The 24,093-nt window shown below is 41.8% G+C and overlaps 1 protein-coding gene across 1 annotated transcript in view; it reads right to left on the reverse strand.

The window, feature by feature from the left end:
* SRBD1 (S1 RNA binding domain 1) overlaps nucleotides 1-24,093 on the reverse strand; it is a 293,248-nt gene that overhangs the window by 158,058 nt on the left and 111,097 nt on the right. Inside the window, exon 15 of the mRNA XM_060247694.1 lies at nucleotides 20,659-20,750. Coding sequence (XP_060103677.1) covers nucleotides 20,659-20,750 — 92 coding nt within the window. The remainder of the gene's footprint in view (nucleotides 1-20,658; nucleotides 20,751-24,093) is intronic.

The following is a 24,093-nucleotide window of genomic DNA, read 5'->3' on the forward strand; positions in this document are numbered from 1 at the left end:
TGAAAGGGAGGGTAACCAGTTCTCCAGGAAGAGAATTCCACAGGTAGTTATTTTGACCCAAGACACTATGACTAAGTTGTGATCGATCCAGGTGAGCAGCCATGTTGGTCTGAACCAATCTTACAAAGTCAAAATTTTAAATATCTTACAAAGTTTTATTCAAGCTGTGAGCTTTTGTGTGCATGCACACTTCGTCAAACAGGATGGAATCAGACTTGCTTGCCCATATATATATATATATATATATATATATATATAACGCAGAGGGTGAACAGCAAATCAGCATACAACCATACAATAAAATCAAATGTTTTAACAGATGCAAACAGAAATAACAAGCTAAGTCCATAAGGTCATTATAGTTTAGATTCAGTTCTGGGAGAAAACAGGCAAATAAGTGCCTCAGAGTGTTAAGAATGTTTAGAGTGATTATATGACCCTATTGTCATGTCTCTTCTCAAGTGTGGAGGTAACTCCTCACCCACAATAAGGCAAAATCTAATTCGAACATGGACACTGGTACCAGAGCTTGCAATAAACTCAAATGCCAATTTTGATGCCATATACACCCAGGCAATACAATCAGTGGACCTAACAACATTAACTACACTTGCTCATCTTCTAACACTGTATATGTCATTAAGTGCAAATAATGCCCGTTGATTTTCTACATAGGACAAACAGGTCAAACCCTACATCAAAGGATAAATGGACACAAATCTGACATCCAAAATCACAAAACTGAAAAACCTGTAGGTGAATACTTGAACCTTCCAGGACATTCAATGAGTGACCTCAAAGTAGCAGTTTTACTGCAAAGGAACTTCAAGAACAGAATGGAAAGGGAAACTGCTGAATTACATATTATTACAACACTTAGAGCAAACACCTCTCTAGGGCTCAACAGGGATGTTGGTTTCTTATCTCACTACATATGCTAAACTCATTCAAGCCTCACATCTGTATTCCCAGCAAGTACAGCTATACATCCTTTTTATTTTAGTGTATTTCTTATTTGAAATACCAGAATACTGATTGTAATGCAGTTAATCAGAGTGGTAATATTGGAATGCACTCCTCTGGTCTGGCAGAAGAGACAACATCACAGCTAAGAAAAAGATGCTATCAATTACCTCCATACTTGAGAGAAGATGTGACAAAAGGATCATAAAATTATCATTCTTAACATCAGAGGACAATTATAATATGATGAAAGAATCAAAGATAGCAGCTAAATGCAAAAACTGTGTAATAATAGGTGATTTTAACTACCCGCAGATTGATTGGGTCAATATGTGTTCTGGTCGGGAGAAAGAGATAGAATTTCTAGACACGCTCAATGACTGTGCTATGGAGCAGATGGTCACAGAACCTACCAGGGGTGGGGCGATCCTGGATTTGGTCCTAAGTAATGCCCAAGACCTGGTGAGAGATGTAAAAATGATTGCACCGCTTGGGAGCGGTGACCATAATGTTATTGATTTCACCATTTGTATAAATAGGGAGTTGCCCCAAAAGACCAACACAACCACTTTTAACTTTAAAAGGGGTAAATTCTCTGACATGAGGAGGTATGTGAAGAGGAAACTGAAAGGAAAGGTAAATAGAGTCAAAACCCTTGGGGAAGCTTGGAGGCTATTTAAAACTACAACCCTAGAAGCTCAGATAAAATATATACCACAAATCAGGAAAGGAACAAATAGGTATAAGAAAAAGCCTGCATGGTTAACAAACAAAGTAATGGAAGCTGTAAAAGGTAAGAAGGATTCCTTTAAGCGATGGAAATCTAGTCCAAGTGAGGTTAATAAAAGGGAACACAAGCTGTGGCAAATCAAATGCAATGTTGGGATCAGGCAGGCAAAAAAGGACTATGAGGAGCATATTGCAAAAAAACATAAATACCAACAATGAAAATTTCTTCAAATATATTAGAAGCAGGAAATCAGCCAGGGAAGCAGGGGGGCCCTTGGATGACCAAGGGGTCAAAGGATTACTGAAGGAGGATAGGGAAATGGCTGAGAAGCTGAATGTATTTTTTGCCTCCGTCTTCACTGTGGAAGATGAGAAGTGTTTGCCCACTCCAGAACCGCTAATTTTGGAAGGGGTGTTGAAGGACCTGAGTCAGATTGAGGTGCCGAGAGAGGAGATCCTACAACTGATAGACAAAGTAAAAACTAATAAGTCACCAGGCCTGGATGGCATTCATCCAAGAGTTCTGAAAGAACTCAAACGTGAACTTGTGGACATCCTGATATAAATATGTAATTTTCATTGAAATCTGCCTCCATTCCTGAGGACTGGAAGGTAGCAAATGTCACCCCCATCTTTAAAAAGGGTTCCAGAGGAGATCTGGGAAATTACAGGCCAGTCAGTCTGACTTCAATACCAGGAAAGTTGGTAGAAACTATTATCAAAGAGAGAATTAGTATGCACATTGATGAGCACAAGTTATTGAGGAAGACTCAGCATGGGTTCTGTAAAGGAAGATCTTGTCTCACTAACATGTTAAGAGTTCTTTGAGGGGGTGAACAAACATGTGGACAAGGGGGACCCAATAAATGTTGTTTACCTTGACTTCCAGAAAGATTTTGATAAAATTCCTCATCAAAGGCTCCTTAGTAAGCTCGAGAGTCATGGAGTAAAAGGACAAGTCCTCTTGTGGATCAACAACTGGCTAATTAATAGGAAGCAGAGAGTGAGTATAAATAGGCAATTTTCGCAGTGGAAGATGGTAAGCAGTAGGGTGCTGCAGGGCTCAGTACAGGGTCACATGCTCTTTAACTTGTTCATTAATGATTTGGAGTTGGGAGTAAGCAGTGAAGCAACTAAGTTTGCAGATGACACTAAACAGTTCAGGGTGGTAAAAACCAAAGAGGATTGTGAGGCACTCCAAAGGGATCTGTCGAGGCTGGGTGAGTGGGCGTCAACGTGGCAAATGAGGTTCAATGTGGCCAAGTGCAAAGTAATGCACATTGAGGCCAAGAATTCAGCTGCAAATACAAGTTGATGGGATGTGAGAATTGAAAACATATCAGCCAGTATCATAATGCTCCTGTATAAATCAATGGTGTGGCCTCATTTGGAATACTGTGTACAATTCTGGTCACTGCACCTCAAAAAAGATATTACAGCATTGGAAAAAGTGCAGAAAACACTTTCCCTATGAAGAAAGGTTAAAACGCTTGGAACTCTTTAGCTTGGAGAAACGTCGACTGTGGGGTAACATGATAGAGGTTTACGAGATTATGCATGGGATAGAGAAGGTAGAGAAAGAAGTACTTTTCTCCCTTTCTCACAATACAAGAACTCGTGGGCATTCAATGAAATTGCTGAGCAGTCGGGTTAGAACTGATAAAAGGAAGTACTTCTTTACCCAAAGGGTGATTAACATGTGGAATTCACTGCACAGGAGGCGGTGGTGGCTACAAGCATAGACAGCTTCAAGAGGGGATTGGATAAGCATATGGAGCAAAGATCCATCAGTGGCTATTAGCCATAGCATATTGTTGGAACTGTCTGTCTGGGGCAGTGATGCTCTGTATACTTGTGCTTGGGGGGTGGGGCACAGTGGAAGGGCTTCTAGCCACACTGGTGGACCTCTTGATGGCACTTGGTTTTTTTGGCCACTGTGTGACACAGAGTGTTGGACTGGATGGGCCATTGGCCTGATCCAACATGGCTTCTCTTATGTTCTTATTTTAACGCTCTGAGACATTTATTTGCCTGTTTTTCCCCAGAGCTGAATCTAAACTATAATGACTTTATGAACTAAGCTTGTTATTTCTGTTTGCATCTGTTAAAATATTTCATTACATTGTATGCTTGTATGCTGATTTGCTGTTCAACCTGTGCCATATATATATATATATATATATATATATATATATATATATATATATATATATATATACACACACACACACACACAGGTAAGCAAGCCTGATTCAATCCTGTTTGACAAAGTGTGCATGCACACAAAAGCTCGTAGCCTGAATAAAACTTTTTGGTCTTAAAGATGATACTGGACTCTAACTTTATAAGTTATGATAATATATACTATCAGCTATCCCATGATACTTTTTCAGTCATCCCAATGCACAAACTAACAGACGATTTCTCTGAATAAACTTAGTCCAAAATTCTCAACACATTTCAAATGCTAAAGATTTTTTTTTTGGGGGGGGGGGATACGCATCAAACAGAACAAACAGTACTTTCTCACACCAAACAAGTGAGCCCCTGAACAACTCTTTATTTCAAAACATGCAAGAATCATGTGCAGAATAAGAATACATGCTAAAGAAAGGTAGTCAAAACCACAAAAGTCTTAGTGCACTAGTTAATGCAGCAGTATTTTAACAGTTCTGTTTATATATATATATATATACACACACACACACACACTTTAAGAAAATGAATTTCACGCTTCTGGAGAAAATGTTTGACACTATTTACATTGATTTAGCCCTTCTATCAGTAATATGTTTTAATCCTTGTAATGTGTTTCTAATCCTGCATTAATTCACTTTGGCTCTCTGCAGTTAGCTGGAAGTATTTTCCACTTAAAACTGCCTCTTTCTAGTGTGTTGTTAAAAGTATATGACTTTTCTTTAGTAAAGTTTTCTAAAAGTGACCTTCTCTTCCAAGCAGCCAAAGGGGAACAGTGCTCTTTTAAGAAGCTGAAGAAATTAGCTCAAGTAGACATAAAGACACTATGTCCCACACATCTAAGCATCAAATGGTTTAACTTTCCCTGAGATAAAGTCAGAAGAGATTATATGTCTCCGATCTTTACCTTCCATTTGCTGGGTGCTGTGACAGCTCTGAATGGTACGTCTCTATCTGTAAAAGAACCCAAGGGTACAAACCCCTGCAGCATGACAAAGTCCTAACAAGCCCCACACGCCTAAAAGGCATTTGCTTGCAATGGAAAGTGCAAGTGGTTTGCTGAACTTTGAGTGTACAATAATCCAATGAATTCTGCCCTGTGGAGAGAAGACAAGCAGATGGGACTTGACAATGCTAACCCAAGCTGTGTTATGTGACCTTTTGCTCTGCTCCTCTTCCCCTTCATTCAGAAACCATCCTTTTTATGGCAGCTCCTAGTTACCCCTAGTTATACTTGCAAAGACACATAACTCACCGTGATGTGCCAGCAGAATTCCTGCACAGCATCCAACTGTAGCCAAACAAAAGTTTTGACAGATTTTCTTTTTTTGCTTTGATTTGTAACTTGCTTTCCCCATGTTTCTTCTCAAAATCAAGTGATTATTTGGCTGGCTCATTAGTACCTTTAAGACATAGTAACTGAATATGCACACTGCCAATTGCAAAGCTGGGTTCAGGTAGCTGGCTCAAGGTTGACTCAGCTTTCCATCCTTGGTTGGTAAAATGACTACCCAGCTTGTTAGGTTGTAAAGTGTAGATGACTGGGGAAGGCAATGGCAAACCACCCTGTAAAAAGGCTGCCAAGAAAACGTTGTGATGCGATGTCACCCCAGAGTCAGAAACAACTGGTGCTTGCACAGGGGACTACCTTTACCTTTTTATATAAGTACAAATGAATGCTAATAAATAAATTGTTGTGAAATCTCTTGAGCTTTCTACAGGTGACACCAGGGCAACAAAGTTCAGAAACATATACAGATACACATAGAGAAAAGTAGAAAAAAAACCTCTGTATCTAAAGGTAAATATTATTGCTAGTGGGATATGAACAAAACTATCTCATATTCATAGTAATAGATACAGAGAAAAAATTGAGGGGCATATTTCATATCCATAAGGCCTCAGGTTCAGTGCCTTCCATCTTATGTTAAGAATAGTTCTGGTGACAGGTGTTCAGATCTGCTTGAGACCTAAAGAACTACTATAAGTCAGAGAAGACCATGTTGAGCTAGATAGATTAACATTCTGTTCTGGTATATAAAGTAACTTCATTTGTCTAGTTTAATCCAAACAAAAAAACAGCAGAGCAGATTCATTTAAATGAGGGAGTTTTAAACCAATTTACTCACTGTCTCAATGAAAAGTACTTGCATGTAGGAATCACTATGTAGATTTTTTTTATGTCAACATGTCATTATACATTGTCCTAAGACCAAAGGACATGGATCAATAATAAAAACTGAACATGGGACGAGATGTGGACTGCACAACTTATTTTCCAGTACAAATCACAGGAAAACTGGCTTATATACATGGTATTACCTGCTTCTGAACTTAATTTGGTGTGAAAAAGGGAACACATAAAGATTTTAAAGAAGTAAAAATGTTAGCTCTCTAAGTTATGTACTTATTTTGCACCATCACCATGTATGGTGTGCTTTATGAAGAATAAGACAAAAGATCCTTCTCCCAAAGATCTTACAATACAAAATGAAAACAGCAAAGGGAGGAGAAAGAGAGCTAACTTGTGCCACATAGCATAACAAGACAAAGATATGATAGTTGTAGATCCCAGCTACCTTGTGGAAAGGCATTACTGTATGGATATGAATGTGCTCCTCTGCTTTAACAGGTAAAACAGAAATTAAAATGAAAGTGTCCCTCTGTGCTTCGTTGCACTAACTCACAAAAGTAATACGGACAAGCTTTACTAAGGAGATCTCTTTTGACACAGGCTAGTATAAATGCCCTTGTCGGTAAGAGGAAATGCCCTTTCCTATCTTACTGCACGTCAGAAGAAATCTTTGTACTGTGGCTTGTCTATATTTCTTTCTGTGAGTTGGTGCAATGAAGCACACAGAGCCTCTTAGCTTGGTTTTTTATGGCAAAGGAAGGAAGAAACATACACAGAAGCTGAGGAAGAAAGGAGAAATTTTGTCATTACACTAAAGAGATGTTTAATATTTACAAGCAGAAGCACTGCTAAATGAATGGAACAACTGCCAATGCAAAACACAAAGGCTAATCTTCCAGATAATTGTACTATGGCAATGATCACACTCACATTTAAGGAGTTGGCAGCATTATCTTTGCTTTATGTTTTGATGAAAAAGCACAAGTTCTGTGTGAGTTTCTTCTGGCTTTAATAGCTGAGCAAGTGTACCACTCTATCAGTTGCTGTTTATGTCTTACAAATATCCAAAGACTCCAGAATTCAAAATTGTCTGCACAATACTTTTGCTCCCATTCAAATCAACATTAACGTGTTTGAAAAGGATCTGAACAGAATTAATACTGTTTTAAACTAGTGCAAACAACTAAGAATTGCCTGTATTGGATAATACCAAGGATTTATCTCTGTCTCCAATATATTCTATTCACAATTTTTTTAAAACATAAATTTTAGTTAAAAAATAGCACTACATCACCAATACACAATGGCCATAATCCAGAGTATCACCAATACACAATGTCTGAAATCCTGAGAAAATTAAGTATTTTCAAGTTAAAGTCAAATCAACAGGATGAAGTTGCATTGTTAAACTCAAGACTGACCAACTTCAATGAGATTAAAGCTTGCTAACTGCTAACCATACCCAATGGTATCCATTCAGAGTAACATGGTGGCAAGTCACAAAGTTAAAGGCAAGGTACTTCCTTCCTGAAAGGTGCCAAGGTCTTTTGATGTAACTTGGGAACCTGATCTGGAATAAAAATACATATACTACTAAACAATTCAAAATAGAAAGTGTTCCTACATTCTTTCCACAAGCAATTCCTTCAGTTGTATTAGATTCTTCCTAGCTACAAAGGGTCAAAATAACCTGAAGGGGGAGAAATCAGTCATAATGGAGTTGCTTAAATTCATGAAAAATGTATTTACCTATGGGTGCAAGCAAACTGACAGGTTGCCATGGCAGCATCCACATCTGGAAAATCCACTCAATTTTGTGCTGTCTCCCATCAGCGGCCACTAAGCCAGCATCAAAGTGCTGCAGGCCCGTGGTTGGCCATTCACAGCAGCAATGCACCCTGACCACAGACCCAGGGGGGATGGATTCCCCCCCCCCCTGCTGTGCATGCTCAGGAGTGGATGAGCGCATGTGCACTCCTCAGTGTGGGGTTGGAGGAGGGGGGAAGGATGTGTTGGAAATGGGATGGAGCAATCATACTGCTTGTGCATATCTATGGCACACCAGGGTGATCAGATGTGTGGAAACCACCATGGAAGCTCTTCTGAGGTAGCCATTGGGAATTTGTTGGTGTCTAACCCACCTGGGAGTCGCAGCACAAGGTAACAACAAGTGGGGCATGGGGGCCAAATGTGTATGTGTGATTGTGGCCATTTAATCCAGAGGGAAGGTGGCTATGGTGGACCTAACTGCTTGTCTGATCACACCCATTGTCTCTGTCACACCCATTTTTAAATCCTAAATTGTGTCCTTTGGCATAATTTCTCTATTTGTTCTTATGGCAGAGAAGGGCTCTAAACCTGGCTCTCCAAGATTCTAGTCTGGCACTCTGCCCACTATATCACACAGAAATGATTCTGCCTTAATAGGGCATCCCTTATTAAGGCAGGGTTATGTCAGTGTTGTGCACTGGGTTAGGGTTTTGAATTAGAATTCAGGAGATCCACATTCTGGGACTAAATTCCCTATATTGAGACTGAATAGCATTTTTACTTCTTTCAACATCCAGTCTGGGGTAGTGGTTAAGAACCACAGACTCTAATCTGGAGGATGGGGTTTGATTCCCCACAGTTCCGCATGAAACCTGCTGGGTGACCTTGGGCCAGTCACAGCCTGTCTCTTAGAACTGTCTCACTCCCACCTAAGTGGAAGAGGATGTGGTTGTAAGTCACTTTGAGAATCCTTAAGGAAGAGAAAAGTGGGATATAAAAACCTATTGTTGTTGCTACTGTTGTTGAATTTTTAGTACAGAGTTAAAATCAAAGCAGTCAGCTAGATCTGCATTTGCTCAATGCTATCTGTAAACTAGGGAATGAACAAATACCAGATTTTAAAAAAAATCGATCAGCTTCATTTCCAAGGAGCAGCAGTCAATGTTTTTCAGCATCTGGAAGGAACATGTTAGTCAAGATTCCATAAGGCAGTACAGAAGCAAACTGGAGTGTGTGTGTGTGGAAGGGGGGGGGGTCCTTTTCCTACTGCTCTCAAATAACAGCTGCTCTGCATTATGACACACTCATCTGTATGATTTCACATTAGTGGGAGACTTCATTCTTTTTCAGAAGCCTACAAATCTGTGAATAAAAACATTTGGGATGAACACTATATATTAAAGTAATCTTTTTGCCAACAACAGCTGTCTAACAGTTAAATATTTATAATCCTTGCATCTCCTTCCTTCACAATTTCTCCCTCCATCAAAACAGAGATTGCAAGCTCATCAGAGCTTCATTGCTTCTGATGCTCCATAAAGAAAGCTAGCATGGCACAGTGCTGGGAGAAGCTGGGTAGCAATCATTGCATAGCCACGAAACTCATCAGGTGTCCCTGGCCCAATCTTTCAGTCTAACCTTCCTCACAGTGTTTCTGTGGTTCAAATGGTGAGTAGAACCATTTATTAAAAACCTTTTAAAGTCTGCCTTTGTCCCAGATAACTGAACTAAAAATGGTAAACAATCAAACATATCATAATATACGCTGCCATGAGCACACCGGAGAAAGGGTGAGAGAAAACTATGAAAAAAACCTGCACTGCATATATTGATTGTGCTAAATATATAATACTTCCTAATACTTTTTGCAAACTTAGGGCCAAACTGGATGACACTCTAGGACAGGGGTCCCCAACCATAATGAAGCTGTGGGCACTGGGTACATTTCAAGTTCTGTCACAGCGTGGTGGGCACAACCACAAAATGGCTCACAGGGAAGGTGTAGCCAACTATAAATGACTGCCACGGGAGGCGAAGCCAACCATAAGACGACAAGGAGTGAGGTTATGCATAACTCTAATATTAACTCTCTTTTTTGGGGGGGGGGGTGTTGTATTTTTGTATGTGTGTGTGAGTCTGCACCTAGAAGTCATGGAGACTTCTGGTGGCTGACCCCCACTGGAAGCCTGGAGGATATTCAGAGAGGTGGCTGAATAAAGCTTGCCCCTGCCTTCTGGGCCCTGGTTTTCGAGGGGTCTCCCATCCAAGTACATGCCAAAGTTGACCCTGCTTAGCTTCCAAGATCTGATGAGATTGGGCTTGCCTGGGGTATCCAGGTCAGGGCCTCTCATATTGACTCTTCAGCATTTCAGGTAGAAGTCGTGATTAAGAAGATGCCTTTTCAAATTAACATATTGTTTAAAAATACAGAAGGTTTATCTTAAGCATTCATTGAAGATTCTCATACTGTGGTGGCAGCTGCTGCCAAACAACTTTTTTTTTTAAACTGCACTGCCAATCAGATTTCCAGTGACCAATCAGAATCACTGATGGGCAAAACCTCTCCATCTCCATTATTTTAATTATCCTAAAATCAGGATTAATCTCACAAACAGACAGATCCTGTTTTGTCTTGTCAAATGCTGGTTTCACTGCCTTCTCTCTGTGGCCTGAGAGGGCATCACCAGGGAACAAGCCAGGATGTCTACATTCAGACATCAGTGAAACCACAGCTAAGATTAACTATGAAGACTAACCCTCTTCAAATCTAGGTTGTGAGAATAACTAACTACAGCTAGTGAAATGGCTTGCATTCAGATACCTTGTGTAGAGTGCGTTACCGTAATCTAACCTGGAAGTGACCATTGCATGGATCACTGTTGCTAGGTCCTGGGAGGTGAGATAGGGAACAGTTGCCTGACCAGCAGGGCTGCCTATCTATTTTTTGAGTGGGGGCAAAACTAACAAATGATGCCCTCACTCAAAAAATAGTGTGTGGGGGGCATGCCCGCTGCCCCAGGCACAGGTGCCCCCCATGCCCACTTGGGCAAAGCACCCCCAGTCTTCTCCTCCACAGGCGCTCACCCCTTTTCACTTTCCTGGATCTGTGTACAGATCAGTGGGTCCTTGAGCAACCTCCTCCCCTGCTTTTTGCTTTCCTGGATCTGTGTACAGACCCAGGAAGGAGAAATGGGTGGCACTGCAGCATTTGCTCCATCCTCGACTCCAAGGACAGAACACACACCACCGCAATGCCCCCGTTTCTCCTTCCCAGGTCTGTGCACAGATCCAGGAAGGCAAAAAGCAGGGGGGGGAGGTTGCTCAAGGACCCACTGATCGGTGGAACCTTTATTGCTCCCCCCCACTCGCCCTCTGGGGGTGCCCAATTTGGCACTCCCCCAACAGTGCCTGGGACGGGTGCACCCTCCCCCTCAATTTGGTCCTGTTGACCAGCTGAAGATGGTAAAAAACTGACCTGGCAACAGTGGTGACCTGGGCCTCCATGGAAAGCAAGGCATCCAGGATCACTCCAAGGCTCCTCAGCCTCGACACTGGGGTCAGCTAAACCCTGCCAAGGTTTGGAAGCCAGATTCCAGACCCCCAGACCTCCATGACTCAGATACAGAAACTCCGTCTTCATTGGATTTAATCTTGGACAGCTTCGCTGTAACCATCCAGCCATGGCCTCTAATGCTCTGTCCAAAATATCTAGGATGTAGTCCATCAATAGATAAAGCTACAAAGATGCAAAAGTTTGGAAAGCACTATCTGCAAGCACCACAGAAATGGCAAAAAACAAAACAAAATCTTTTGGCTGAAGTGATGAATTTGGATGAAACACAATGAGTTTTGGGAAAGGTATGTTGAATAAAAGCGTGTGTGGTGTAAAAAATGCAAGTCAGAATTATACAAGTAATGCAAATGAATCTAAAGAGTCCACTAAATAATGATTAAGTATAATTAAAATCTTCTTTAACTGTGTTTATATAAATATCCTTTATTAGCTGCCCATCTGTTACTGGGCTCAGTTTGAGATACTGGTTAGCATTATAGAAGGGACCTCCAAGATCATCAACCTTCTGCACAATGCAAGAAACTCACAAATATCTCCCCACCACCACATACAAGCCCAGTAACCCCTTTCTATGCCCAGAAGATGGCAAACAAAAAAAAAGCCAGGTTGCTTACCTGTAACTGATGATCTTCGAATGGTCATCTGTGCATTCACACTCATGGGACAGAGCGCCTGCGCCGATCCCCAGATCGGTACCTACAAAGCCCGGGATTTTTTGCGCTTGGCACCCAGTGAGCATGCGCAGGAGCCCCAGCATGCATGCTCACCAGGATCCCACCAGTTCCTTCCTGACCACTAAAAGCCTCTAAAATAGGGAGACCGTCAACAGTGGGGAAGGAGGGTGGGTAGTGTGAATGCAAAGATGACCACTTGAAGATCATCAGTTACAGGTAAGCAACCTGTTTATCTTCTTCGTGGTCTCTGTGCTTCACACTCATGGGAGATTAGCAAGCCAGACATACCTGGAGGCAGGAGCAGACGGTCAACCAGAAGAGACAGCTTGCAGCACCACAGCTCCCAAGCAAGTCCTCTGCTGGGTACGCACATCCAGGGCACAATGCTTCATGAAAGCATGGGGAGAGGACCAGGTGGCTGCCATGCAAACGTTCGTCAAGGAGACACCCTTCAGGAATGCCACTGACATCGCCATAGCCCTAGTAGAGTGCCCACGGATGGGCCCAGGCAATGGCTTCTTCGCTAGCAGGTAACACAGTTTAATAGTTTCAGTAAGCCACTTCGAAAGCTTCTGAGACGAGATTCTGGAACCCAATTGGGAGCAGCATAGGACACAAAGAGATGTGGGTCCTGACGAAAGCCCTTAGAGCGGCTCAGGTAGAAAAGTAATGCACGCTTAACATCCAAGGTGTGCATCCGTCACTCTTCGTCTGAGGTAGGCGTAGGGTAAAACATAGGAAGCCAGACTTCCAAATTAAGGTGAAACTGGGAAACCACCTTAGGGAGAAACAAAACATCAGGAGCCAAAGATACCCCTGACTCATGAAAAACTAAATACAGGTGGTCACAACACATAGCCATGAGTTCCTCCACCCGTCTTGCTGACGTGATTGCCACCAAAAATGCAGTTTTCCAAGATAGGAGTTGCAGGGAACAGGTTGCCATTGGTTCAAAGCAGCGCCTGGTCAACCTATCCAAAACTAATGGCAAATCCCACAACTGTGCGGGTGATCTAGTCGGAGGGTGCAACCTGAGAAGTCCCTTCAGGAATTGCTTTGAGCGAGGATGGGCAAACACTGAATGCCCCTCAACTGAATCATATTGAGCTGATATAGCTGATAAACTTTCACCAAAGAAAAGGAAAGGCCAGCACCAACAAGAGACAAAAGAAAATAAAAAAAATCACAGGTAAGTCCACCCATTGGGGTGAGACTGCAGTATCAGCCAAAAAAGTACAAATTTCCCCCATTTCCTGTCATAGGAGATTCGGGTAGACAACTTCCTACTGTTCAGAAAAACATGGTGGACCCTATCCGAAAATCCACAGGATCGATGAACCACTCTGTCAACTTTAGGTGAGGTACGTTGTGGTGAAACACTTGATCTTGTGGTGAGGTACGTTGTGGTGAAACACTTGAAAGGAGGTCTGGCTCCACTGGGAAATGATGAAAGTTCCCTGTGCTAAGTGGAGCAAGATCGGAAACCAGTTTTGTCGAGGCCACCACGGCATGATTAGTATGCACCTCGGTTCCTCCCTCTTTATTTTGTTGACTACCCTTGCCAGCAGCGGAAGAGGCGGGAACAGGTAAAGGAAAAGACCCCTCCAAGGGATCAGTAAACCGTCCCCCAAGGAAGACGGGTCCATCCCCACCAGTGCAAAACAAGTGACACTTCTGATTCAGAGCTGTGGTGAAACATCGAACTGGGGATACCCCCACAGTTGAAACACTGGTTGAAGGAAATGCCACTGCATCTCCCATTCATGCGGAGACGCGGCTCCCCTGCTTAAGTAGTCCGCCTGCAGGTTGAGTACCCCTGGGAGATGGGAGGCCTTCACATAGATGCCCTGATCCAAACATTCCAACCACAGCTCTATCGCTAGAGCACAGTTTTCAGGAGACTGTCCCACCCTGTCTGTTGATGTAACAAAGGGCTGTAGTATTGTCCTTCAGCACAGCCACAGCCTTTCCTACTATTAAGAGGCGGAAGGACCGAAGAGCGAAATAAATCGCCAAAAGCTCCAGATAGTTTATATGGCAAAAAGTCAGCTGTAGAGACCATGGACCCCCACACACAGAGTATCCATGTGAACACCCCATCCCCATAGTGATGCATCCATGGTGATCATAACCGTCGTTACCGGCAGATAAAAAGGAGCTCCTTGACAGATGTTGTCTCTGGAGGTCCACCATTCCAGGGACCGGAGTATCGAGGATGGAATCCTGAACTTCTTTCGAGGTGAGTCCCGTAGGGGGCGAAACTTTTTGAGAAACCAAAGCTGAAGCCCTTGTATGCGGAGTTTCGCGAGCAACAACACGTTTGTAGTCGGCACCATCAGTCCCAGCAGCCGCTGCAACTGTTGTGCCATGGCCCATTTCCTGAATTGAAAAAGATGAATGAGGGTTATGATGTCCATTGCCTGCTGTTAGGGCAGAAAGGCATGATGAAGGTCCGTGTCCAGGAGAGCTCTGATAAATTGAACTTTCCTTGATGGCAGCAAGTGAGACTTTTTTTGTGTTAACATAAGAATATAAGAACATAAGACCAAGGGTATGGAGAAGGCGGAGAGTTGTAGCAATATGGCAGGACAGACGATTTTTTGAATCCGCCACAAGGAGCCAATCGTCTATGTATGGGAAGATGATTATGCCTTGAAACCTGAGGTGTGCTGCTACAACGCTCATCATCTTGGTAAACACCCACAATGCAGTACAAAGGCCGAATGGAAGGGCTTTGAACTGAAAGTGGTTGGAGCCTATCGCGAACCTGAGGAACTGCCTGCAAGATGGATGAATGCTGACATGGAAGTAGGCATTCTTCAGGTCCAAGGTCGCCATCCAGTCACCTTGGCAGATAAGGAGAAGGATTGTCTGTAGAGTGGACATCTGAAATTTCTGGTACACGATAAACTTGTTCAAATTTCGAAGGTCCATAACTGGTCTCCGTCCACTATCCCATTTGGGGACCAGAAAATAACGAGAGTAGAACCCCCCATTCTTGGCCACTGAGGGGACCGGTTCTATGGCTTGCTTCTGCAAGAGATTGCTCACTTCCTCTAGCAAAGGGGGGGAAGGAGGTGTGATGACAAAGATTGACTGAGTTGGGACCTGGACAAATTCTATCTTGTAACCCTCTGTTATAATGGAGAGAACCCATTTGTCTGTGGAGATGGACTCCCATGCAGGTAAGTGGTGATGGAAGCGGATGGCAGAAGTAGAAGCTGAAGCAAATTTGGACTTATTATTTCCCCGATAAGGAGATCTGCTCTCAGTCTGTGATGAATGCGGTCTCCAGGATTCATCAGGTGAGTATTTCTGATACGGTTTCTTGGGCCAGCGCTTATGCCACTGCTTAGACTTTCCAGCCCGAGAAGAGGCAGGGACGCCGAGGTTCCTTGAGGTTTTAATACTTTTGTCCATTTCCTGTAAAACACTATCGGTAGTGGAACTAAATAGACCTTTGCCCTCAAAGGGAAGGTCTTCCACATAAACCCTAGTGTCAGGCTGAAGGGCTATCGAACACAAACAGAAGTGACAGCATAACGAAATGGCAGAAGTTAGAGTCTTAGCAGAGACGTCCACCATATGTTTTGACGTGGCCAACTGTTGTTTAGCCACAGCAAATCCCTCCCTTTGCAGCTTCTTCACTACAGACCGCTTATCCTCACTCAGAGAGGACAATAAGGGTGTGAGTTGTTCCCAAATCAAGTACTGGTAACGTGCCATGCAGGCCAGCATAATTAGAGATTTTTACTCCCAAGAGTAAAAACGTCTGCCAGCGTTATTGATCTTTTTACCCTCTTTATCAGGAGGGGTGGAATGCGTCTTGCGAGCTTTCAAAGACGAAGAGACCACCACTGAATTAGGCTTGGGATGGTTGAAAAGAAACTCAGCACCAGCTTCTTGGACATGATACATTGGTCTAAACGTCACAAAGAGATCGGTGTGGATGCAGGCTTTGCCCATGGCTCCTTCACTTCTTGCAGAATGACCTTGGTAACCGGGAGAGCCACAGCTGTTGACGTGTCCCGCTGCATGATGTCAAAAACAGTATCATCGATGACTGGCTGTGATTGCACCACGGAGAGCGAGAGAGATTGTGCCATACGCTTCACTAGGTCCCCATATGACTTGAGATCCTCTGAGAGAGATATTGGAAGGTCATCTGCGATGTGAGAGTCCAGAGAAGGTTCAGCCTGACCCTTGTCTGAATCATTGGTACCAACTTCGGAATCCGACGTCGAAGACGCCTCTCTCATCTCAGAGCGTTCTGATAGCTATGGAGTCAAGGCATGCTTGGATGGGAGAATCGATGCTGACGGATGAACCTGTGAGTCCCCAGACCTCTCCTTACACCTCTTCAGGGGAATTGCTACCGATGCCGAGGGTATACAACGGACCGGCGAATGATGCGAGACCCTCGAGAAGTGGGAAACTTCCAAGCGTTGATCCCAGTCCAGTGGATCTTGGGGCGGGTACCACGGATATGGCAAAGGGTATGGATAAGCTCCAAACGAGCAAGGCCACTGACGCTGGTCCCACACCGGTGGCGGCGGAAACCTGCAGAGAGAAGCAGTCGACTCAACCTCTCTACTCCAAAGATGCCCCGTGCTGGAACAAAATGGTGCTAGGGGTTCGGACGGCACCGAAACCTCAATCTCCAACACCGAACCGCTGTTGCTCTGCTGGCGCGAACCAGACCAAGAGGAAAGAGTGTGCTGGGTCAAGTCGATCTCCTGCTCTGACCCCGAAAGATGGGTCGGTTGTGACCCAAGCCTGCCCGACACCAACGGACTTCTCCAACAGCTGGGTGATGCAAGGATTTTCTGTGGTGGAGCAGTTTGCACCGATGCTGAGTCTGTAGAAGCATCCCTACAAGGGAAAGGAGTGCGGGAAAGTTTGTTCTGATTCTTGCGCTTGTCCTTCGGTTTATGCTTCTTTGGGAGGGTTGACCGGGACCCAGAGTCGTCCCAATGCTTCTTTGTCGGGGTAGACTCACTGATACTTCGGAAAGTCACTTTGCAGGCCGATCCTGATCAGTTGGCATAACAGCCAACGCTTGAGACGACGGGCCCATCGAGGCCGAGGCTACAGACTGGGTTGTGTCACCCATCGATATCAAAGGGCCCGATGCCATTTTAGGCAGTAGAAGAGCCGATTGGACTAGAGCCTGGTCGCTCGATTTTTCCTCGTTTGTTTGGAAAATTTCAAGCAATGTGGGCACGAGTCAACACGGTGCCCCTCGCCCAGGCACAACAGGCAGAGGGCGTGACTGTCCGGGGGAGCAATCTTACTTCCACACTTCAGGCACCACTTGAAGAACCCCCAACGTTTTTCCATAGGCAGTGGGAACAGCGACAAGGGAGGGGGAAAATGCCCCGAAGGGCGAAGTCCAAACTAAAAGTCTTTTTTTTCCCCTAAACAAGGATGGAGAACTAAAGAAATCGACAGGCAAGAAGAGAGAAACCAAGAAGAAACTGTACGTAATGACCGGAGCACTGAAGAAAGATCCCTTCAACGCAGCGGTCAAGAAGGAACTGGCAGAATCCTCACGTCGGCCCTGGTGAGCATGCGTGCTGGGGCTCCTGCGCATGGTCTCTGGGTGCCGAGCATGCAAAATCCCAGGCTTTTTAGGTACCGATCTGGGGATCGGCGCAAGCGCTTTATCCCATGAGTGTGAAGCACAGAGACCACGAAGATCCTCCAGGATCCCTAGACAAACTGGCCTGGAGAAAAATTGCTGACTGACTCATCCGCATTTCCCTGGTCATGTAAGAAAGGGCAGAGTAAAGCAATACCATCACTTCGCATGCTCTGGACACTACACTTCTGTTCAGGGCTTTCTTTGTAGGAAAAGCCCAGCAGAAACTCATTTGCATATTAGGCCACACCCTGACATCACCATTGTTTTACACAGAACTTTTTGTAGAAAAAGCCCAGGACAGATTCATTTGCATTTTAGGCCACACACCCTGATGCCAAGCCAGCCAGAACTGCGTTCTTGTTCGTTCCTGCTCAAAAAAAGCCCTGCTTCTATTGATGCAGCCCAAAATTGCATTGGTTTTTTTAGCTACCTCATCACACTGCTTACTCATGTTCAATGAATGGTCCACTAAGACTCCTAGATCTTTTTATTTCTCAGGTCTTTAGAAAGATGTTTAAAGAGTCACCTTGGGTTCTTTAAACCTCCCATTCTTCCTTCTCTAGGAATAGTTTGTAATTGTGCTTTCAATATTTTGCTTTTAAAAAACTCCCACCCCTCTTGAACTCCCTTCTCCTTAAATATTTCTGACTATGTGATTCTACCCAGAATAACTTTATATTTGTCAAAATTCGCTTTCCTGAAGTCCATCCTATATGTCTGACTACCTACAGCTCTTCCCATCCCCAAGACTTCCCCCAAAATTACACTCTCGCTACTACCCAGGGTGCCTACTACTTTCACATATAAAGTCCATCATGGCCTTAGTCTCTCTTATTTGCGGGACCACTGCTCTCTCTATGTGCTGCTACAACAACTTTGCTCATATTATCAGGGCTTCTGCAGGTGCCAACCTACAAATGGGCAAAATCAGCAACAGTACATAAACATGTGCTCTCCATTGTGCCTTGCAGAATGGCAGCCTCAAGAAGGTCAGGAAAGCTCCCATTTCCTATGCTTTCCACAAACTATGCAAAACTGAACTATTCAAGATTACTTTTCTGCACATGTAATAAGGCTGCACTATACACAATAATTCTCAGACTGCGACTGTGGTCTATGTTGCTGTGTATAGCTAAATAAAATAAAAAACAGGTTGAAGAGAAAAGACCAAAGACAATTAGGCGTACCAGTTAGTTGGAAGTAAATGAAACAAGGATTAAAGAAGGAGAAAATTGAATTAATATCAGTGTTTTAAAATCCATATATAAATAGCAATAAGAAAAAGCATAGTGATGTGAAAAACAAGATGAAAAGTGGAGTTGGATAAGCCATACCCCACCCCCAAGAGGACCCACTGCAAGCATCAGATACAGTATTTTTATTGACTTGACTTTTCTAAATAACAAATTTTCTAAATAAGTAGACTTTAGTCCGTAAAACCATATGCTAGAATAAAAAATTTGCCTATCATTAATGTGCAACATGACTTTTCTTGTTGCAAAAGACTAACATGGCTGCCTCCTCTGGAACCAAAGTATCCTTATTACTTTGATTTTAATCGGTAAGATTAATGCCTTAGAAAAGGCACTGTTAAGAACATAAAACAAACATGTGAAAATATAACAGAGCCAGAGACAACAATACATTTTAAAGTGGTAATAAATATAGGTTGAATCATACAGTCATGGGCGTGTTCCTTGCTGCCTCTGACAATCTCCACTTCCTCAAACTGAAGTCAATGTGTGTGAAAAAGGCAGTTTCACATATTGTGACTAGCTCAGTTAGCAAAATTCTGGCAGCAATTATAAACCCCCTCACAATTCATCTAAAGTTATTTTGAAACTCCCAGAGTCTTGACTAACTCTGTGCTAGAGCACCGGCCACTGTTATGAGAAAAATTCATTTTCAGAGACTTAAGAGGAGAACCATTCCCTTTTCAGCAAATGCTGGAATGGGTATACCAAGTTTCAGCTTTCCACATTCTGTGAAAGTAACTGACACTGTCTACAAGTGAGATGCAACCTGCCCACACATCCTCATACGTACTTGCCTGCAAGTTAAGATCAGCATCAGAGGCTCTACTCTTTGTGCCCCCACCTTCTGAAAAAGGATGGCTAGCAACCAGAGACAGGGCACTCTCTATGGTGGTGCCTTAATGTGGAATGTCCTCTCATGCCAGTTCACCAGTTCACCTGGTGCCATTTATAGACAAACTGAGGGAAATTTAATTTGGCTAAGGGTTTTCTTAATCGTTTTATAATTTTTGTGGTCTTGTTTTTGTGCTGAAGTGCTTAACTGTTTGTATGTGAGCATGTGACTTATCTCACTGCTTTATATAGCTTTCTATTTTGATTTAATCAATTTGTAAATTTTATGCTTTTAATTCAATACCACGATTAACGTTGCAAGTCACTGAGCGTTCTTTAGAGAATATGGCTGAGATAGCAGTTATTTAAAAACTATCCCATGCAATTCTGTTAATTTCCATTATGGTATTTTTTTAAAAATTTAGGATGTACATATCAAATTGTCAGGATAAAAATATATCAACTATATCACACATTGGTGTGTACATCATCAGGTGGAAGCAAGAGATATGCACAACTTTAAACAGACCTGGAACAGAAATTTTGCAGGCTTCAATTTCATGCAAATACCAGTAAAGCTCTTTGTCCCATTTATTTCTTAGATGCTTCTACTCAACAAGTAAGATATCCAAGACCTCTAGGTTAAAGAAGCTTTCAGTATACAACTTCTTTGGATGACCACCCAGGACAAAGCAGATGTATAGTGTGCAAAGTTCAAATGATTAATTAAATGAAAGCAACACAGAGTTATAGGTGACAGAGTTAATTTAATTTCAGTCCTCTATCTCCTTAAACCCTAGCCCCTTGCATAATCAGATGTTACTTTATGGTTATAAAGTATACAGTACATGCTGATTGAAATAAGAGGAAGAAATCCCATACATTACCTGCGCTTCGTAGGTTAGGGTCTAAATCTGGCATCTCTTTACAAGCTTCAGGACTCACACTGTATATAGAGGCTCCTGCCTCATTAGTAATGCTGTAGGATTAAAAAAAAAAAGCCAGTCATCAAAACTCATGATCCAAGGTAGATGACAAATTTTTGACATTAATTAGAAATACATGCTTATCAATGGAGGGAAATAAAAGCAGAAACTGTATATAAAGCACACTTCAGTCAAACTGCATGCTGCAATCCTAAACATGCATACTTGGAGGAAGTCTGCATTGAAATGTATGAGATTAGCTTTTAACATTTAGGAGTTCTGTGCCAGACCTGTCACAATCATATATATGAACATCTCCAGGAATACATCAACACTCATTCGTGCCACCTTCTTCCTTACTTTCATCGCGTTAAGTGCAGGAATGTTTGTTTTATTATTTTTTAAAATGTTGATGTTACATAAATGTTCTCCTGTTCCCCCAGTACCAGAAAACCGCTTCTTTCTCCTCACTTACAACATACAACAACCTGCTGTGGGTATATGTCCCACGGACTTCAATCGCCTTATGTATGAGAGAGCAACAGAATATATACAGGGCTAACGCAGTGTCCTCATAAATGCTGATGGCCGCTTACACTCTAAACACACATAAAAATAGAAAAATCTAAAGCAAAAGCATATAAGTAGGCAGCTGAATGAGGCTGAATTGTAAAGCACTTGGCAAAACTGAAAAGTGCTAGAAGATAATTAGTACCAATTTATTCGTTCTCATATGCTTATTTATCAACACATTTAAATCCTGAATTTTTCCACAGCTGAAGGCGGCTTATGACAAAACCCCAAATTCTGCCCCAATCTAAAAGCATCATAAAATCTAATAAAATACAAAAAATATATATTATGTTCTTTATGCAATTCACATTTTCTAAAAACGAACAATGTGCACAATAATAGGACAACTTAACAGCCCTTTTACCAGAACCACCACCACAAGTCAATTTCTACTTGCTACCTATTAATTCTGAACTGTTAATCTGGCAGAGTTATCTGTAGCTATTTCGTTACAAAAATAAAACCTGCTCCAGTGAATGTAGGTCTGTCTACACACACACACACTTACACAGACTCAGCCACACACACCTGCATGTATGCAAAGGCATTCCTAAAAATAGTATACAAATGCAGCTTTTGAAAAAAAAGGGGGGGGGAGGATAAATGCTGCTGTTTCTAGTACTATCCTGTCTTACCACATAACTCGGCATTCTACGCAGCTATCTCTTTAGCAAGCTACCTGAGCCACATCACTACATGCAAAGCACATACCAGTCCTGAAACACAAACTTACAAGGCAAGAATATCAGTTTTCCACTGCTTAGGCACACGCAAATGCTCTCATCATTTTAGACAGCACCAGCTATACAGGTAAGGTAAATACAGGATTGAACTTTCAACATTATTAGAAGACTAATTCACACATATTGTGAAGAGCATCAACTAAGAGAAAAATAAGTCATTTTTACCTGCGACAGAACTTTAGACAGTCAGATACTGGTAGAAGACAATGACATTTCTGTTCATTGCAAGGAACTAGTCAATCAAAAGATCTACAGGTCAGATATAATTGGTTTCAGTTTTATTCATACATTCCATCAAACCCTGTACAGCTGCTGCATTTGTCAAATAATTGCTTATTACCAGGAAGATTTTATAAATACACAAATAATGGTTGGGTAATACTAAAATATTAGAGGTAACACAAAAGAATCTAGTCAAAAGGCAGAACAATGTTTATATTACATGTTCTGCCTTTTGACTAGAGTCTATTGTGTTACCTCTGCTGAAGTTTTTAGTATTTTTTATTTTTTAGTATTATGTTAGTATTATTTTTATACATATACACACACTTTAAAAACACTAAATGATACAGATTGGTCACAACATACCCAGAAAACACAACACACTCCCATAAAATGGAGAATAATTTTTAAAAAAATCATAAATACAAAAAAAATTTTTTTTTCACAAGTGATGAAGCTTTAATTTTATATATACACACAGGCCTGGGAAATGTGAAGCTTATGGAGGAAAAACATATCTATTCTGCTTCAACATGACACTGTCCCACATTCCATCCTGCATAAAAAACATTTACAAGTGATGCATTCTCTACTCAAAGGCAATTGTCACATTGCTTTTGAAAACTGTGATTCTAAAAGCCTCAGTTAATATATTTGCTTAAATATCAGTGCCCAGTTAAGACCACACTACAGTTTTTACAAAGGGAAAACATTCTCAGGAAGTCAAGGAAAAAACCCACACACAATAAATAGTATCTTATTAATATTCAATTATAGACTTAATTGTTGCCAACATTCTAGTCAGCTGTACTGGGAAATGGCTATTAAAAGTTACCAAGGATGATGCTTTCTCACTGAAGTACATTCAAATACAATCAAAGGTTAACAGAAAAGTAGGACTGGAAATTCATGCACAACAACATCAATCATCATGCTGCTACAATTGTCACCACACAGGGCATAATGAAATAGCCATTTCTAGTTAAAAGTATGTTGAATCAATAAATTACATGCAAAAAAGTAAACAAAATGAAAAAAAGAGAAATGCTTCACTGACAAAATACATATTAGGCAACTGTTTGCGTAACTCAGACTACTTTTTCTAAAAATATTTGCACAAAGAAAATACAGAAAGTATGACAGAAGCAAATGAGACAAGCTCTTAGGCAAATAATGTATTTTTAAAAAAAAACTGCAGAAAAGTGATTTATCTTCCATCCTAGCAAACAAATGGCAAAATTGGCACAAAATATGTGCAACAAAACAGCTCACAAAAAGTTAGATGACGATTTTTTTTTTTGGAAGTCAAATTTAATAGGGGTTTTTCTGCAAGTTTTTAAATAACTGTTACAGAAAATTCTTCTCATCATAAATATAATTTCTCTGCAGTTCATATTTGAAAATGCAATCATACAACAAGCAGCTACAATTATTAGAAAGGACAAGTGGGTAACAAATGTATTAGTTTCACCAGTTCTTGGCCAAACTTTTACAGTTACTAGGGTTTCTTTTTAAGCTTGGTTGCTTATGGAAGTTAGTAAACTAAATTTATTCTTATAACAGCTATCAATTACTTTGCTTCAAATGCTGTAGGACAAGCCAAGGAGGAAGATCTCATTGTTTATAGTTCCAGGGAACATTAAAAAGAAATGAATAGAATACTGACTGCAGAAAAGACTATGGAGGTTTGGACTCTGGAGGTTTCACATTTGAGAGTAGATAGGCAAGACATTTTAAAGAAAATATTTACGGAGTAAACACTAGCCAGTTGAAATAAGCAGACAGATGTTCTAATCCAGAGAACTGCAAGCATTATCCCACCCCCCTTCAGTTTACTGTTGCAATGAATGAGGGATAA

This window comes from Heteronotia binoei, chromosome 1, assembly GCF_032191835.1.
Source record: "Heteronotia binoei isolate CCM8104 ecotype False Entrance Well chromosome 1, APGP_CSIRO_Hbin_v1, whole genome shotgun sequence".
NCBI lineage: Eukaryota > Metazoa > Chordata > Lepidosauria > Squamata > Gekkonidae > Heteronotia > Heteronotia binoei.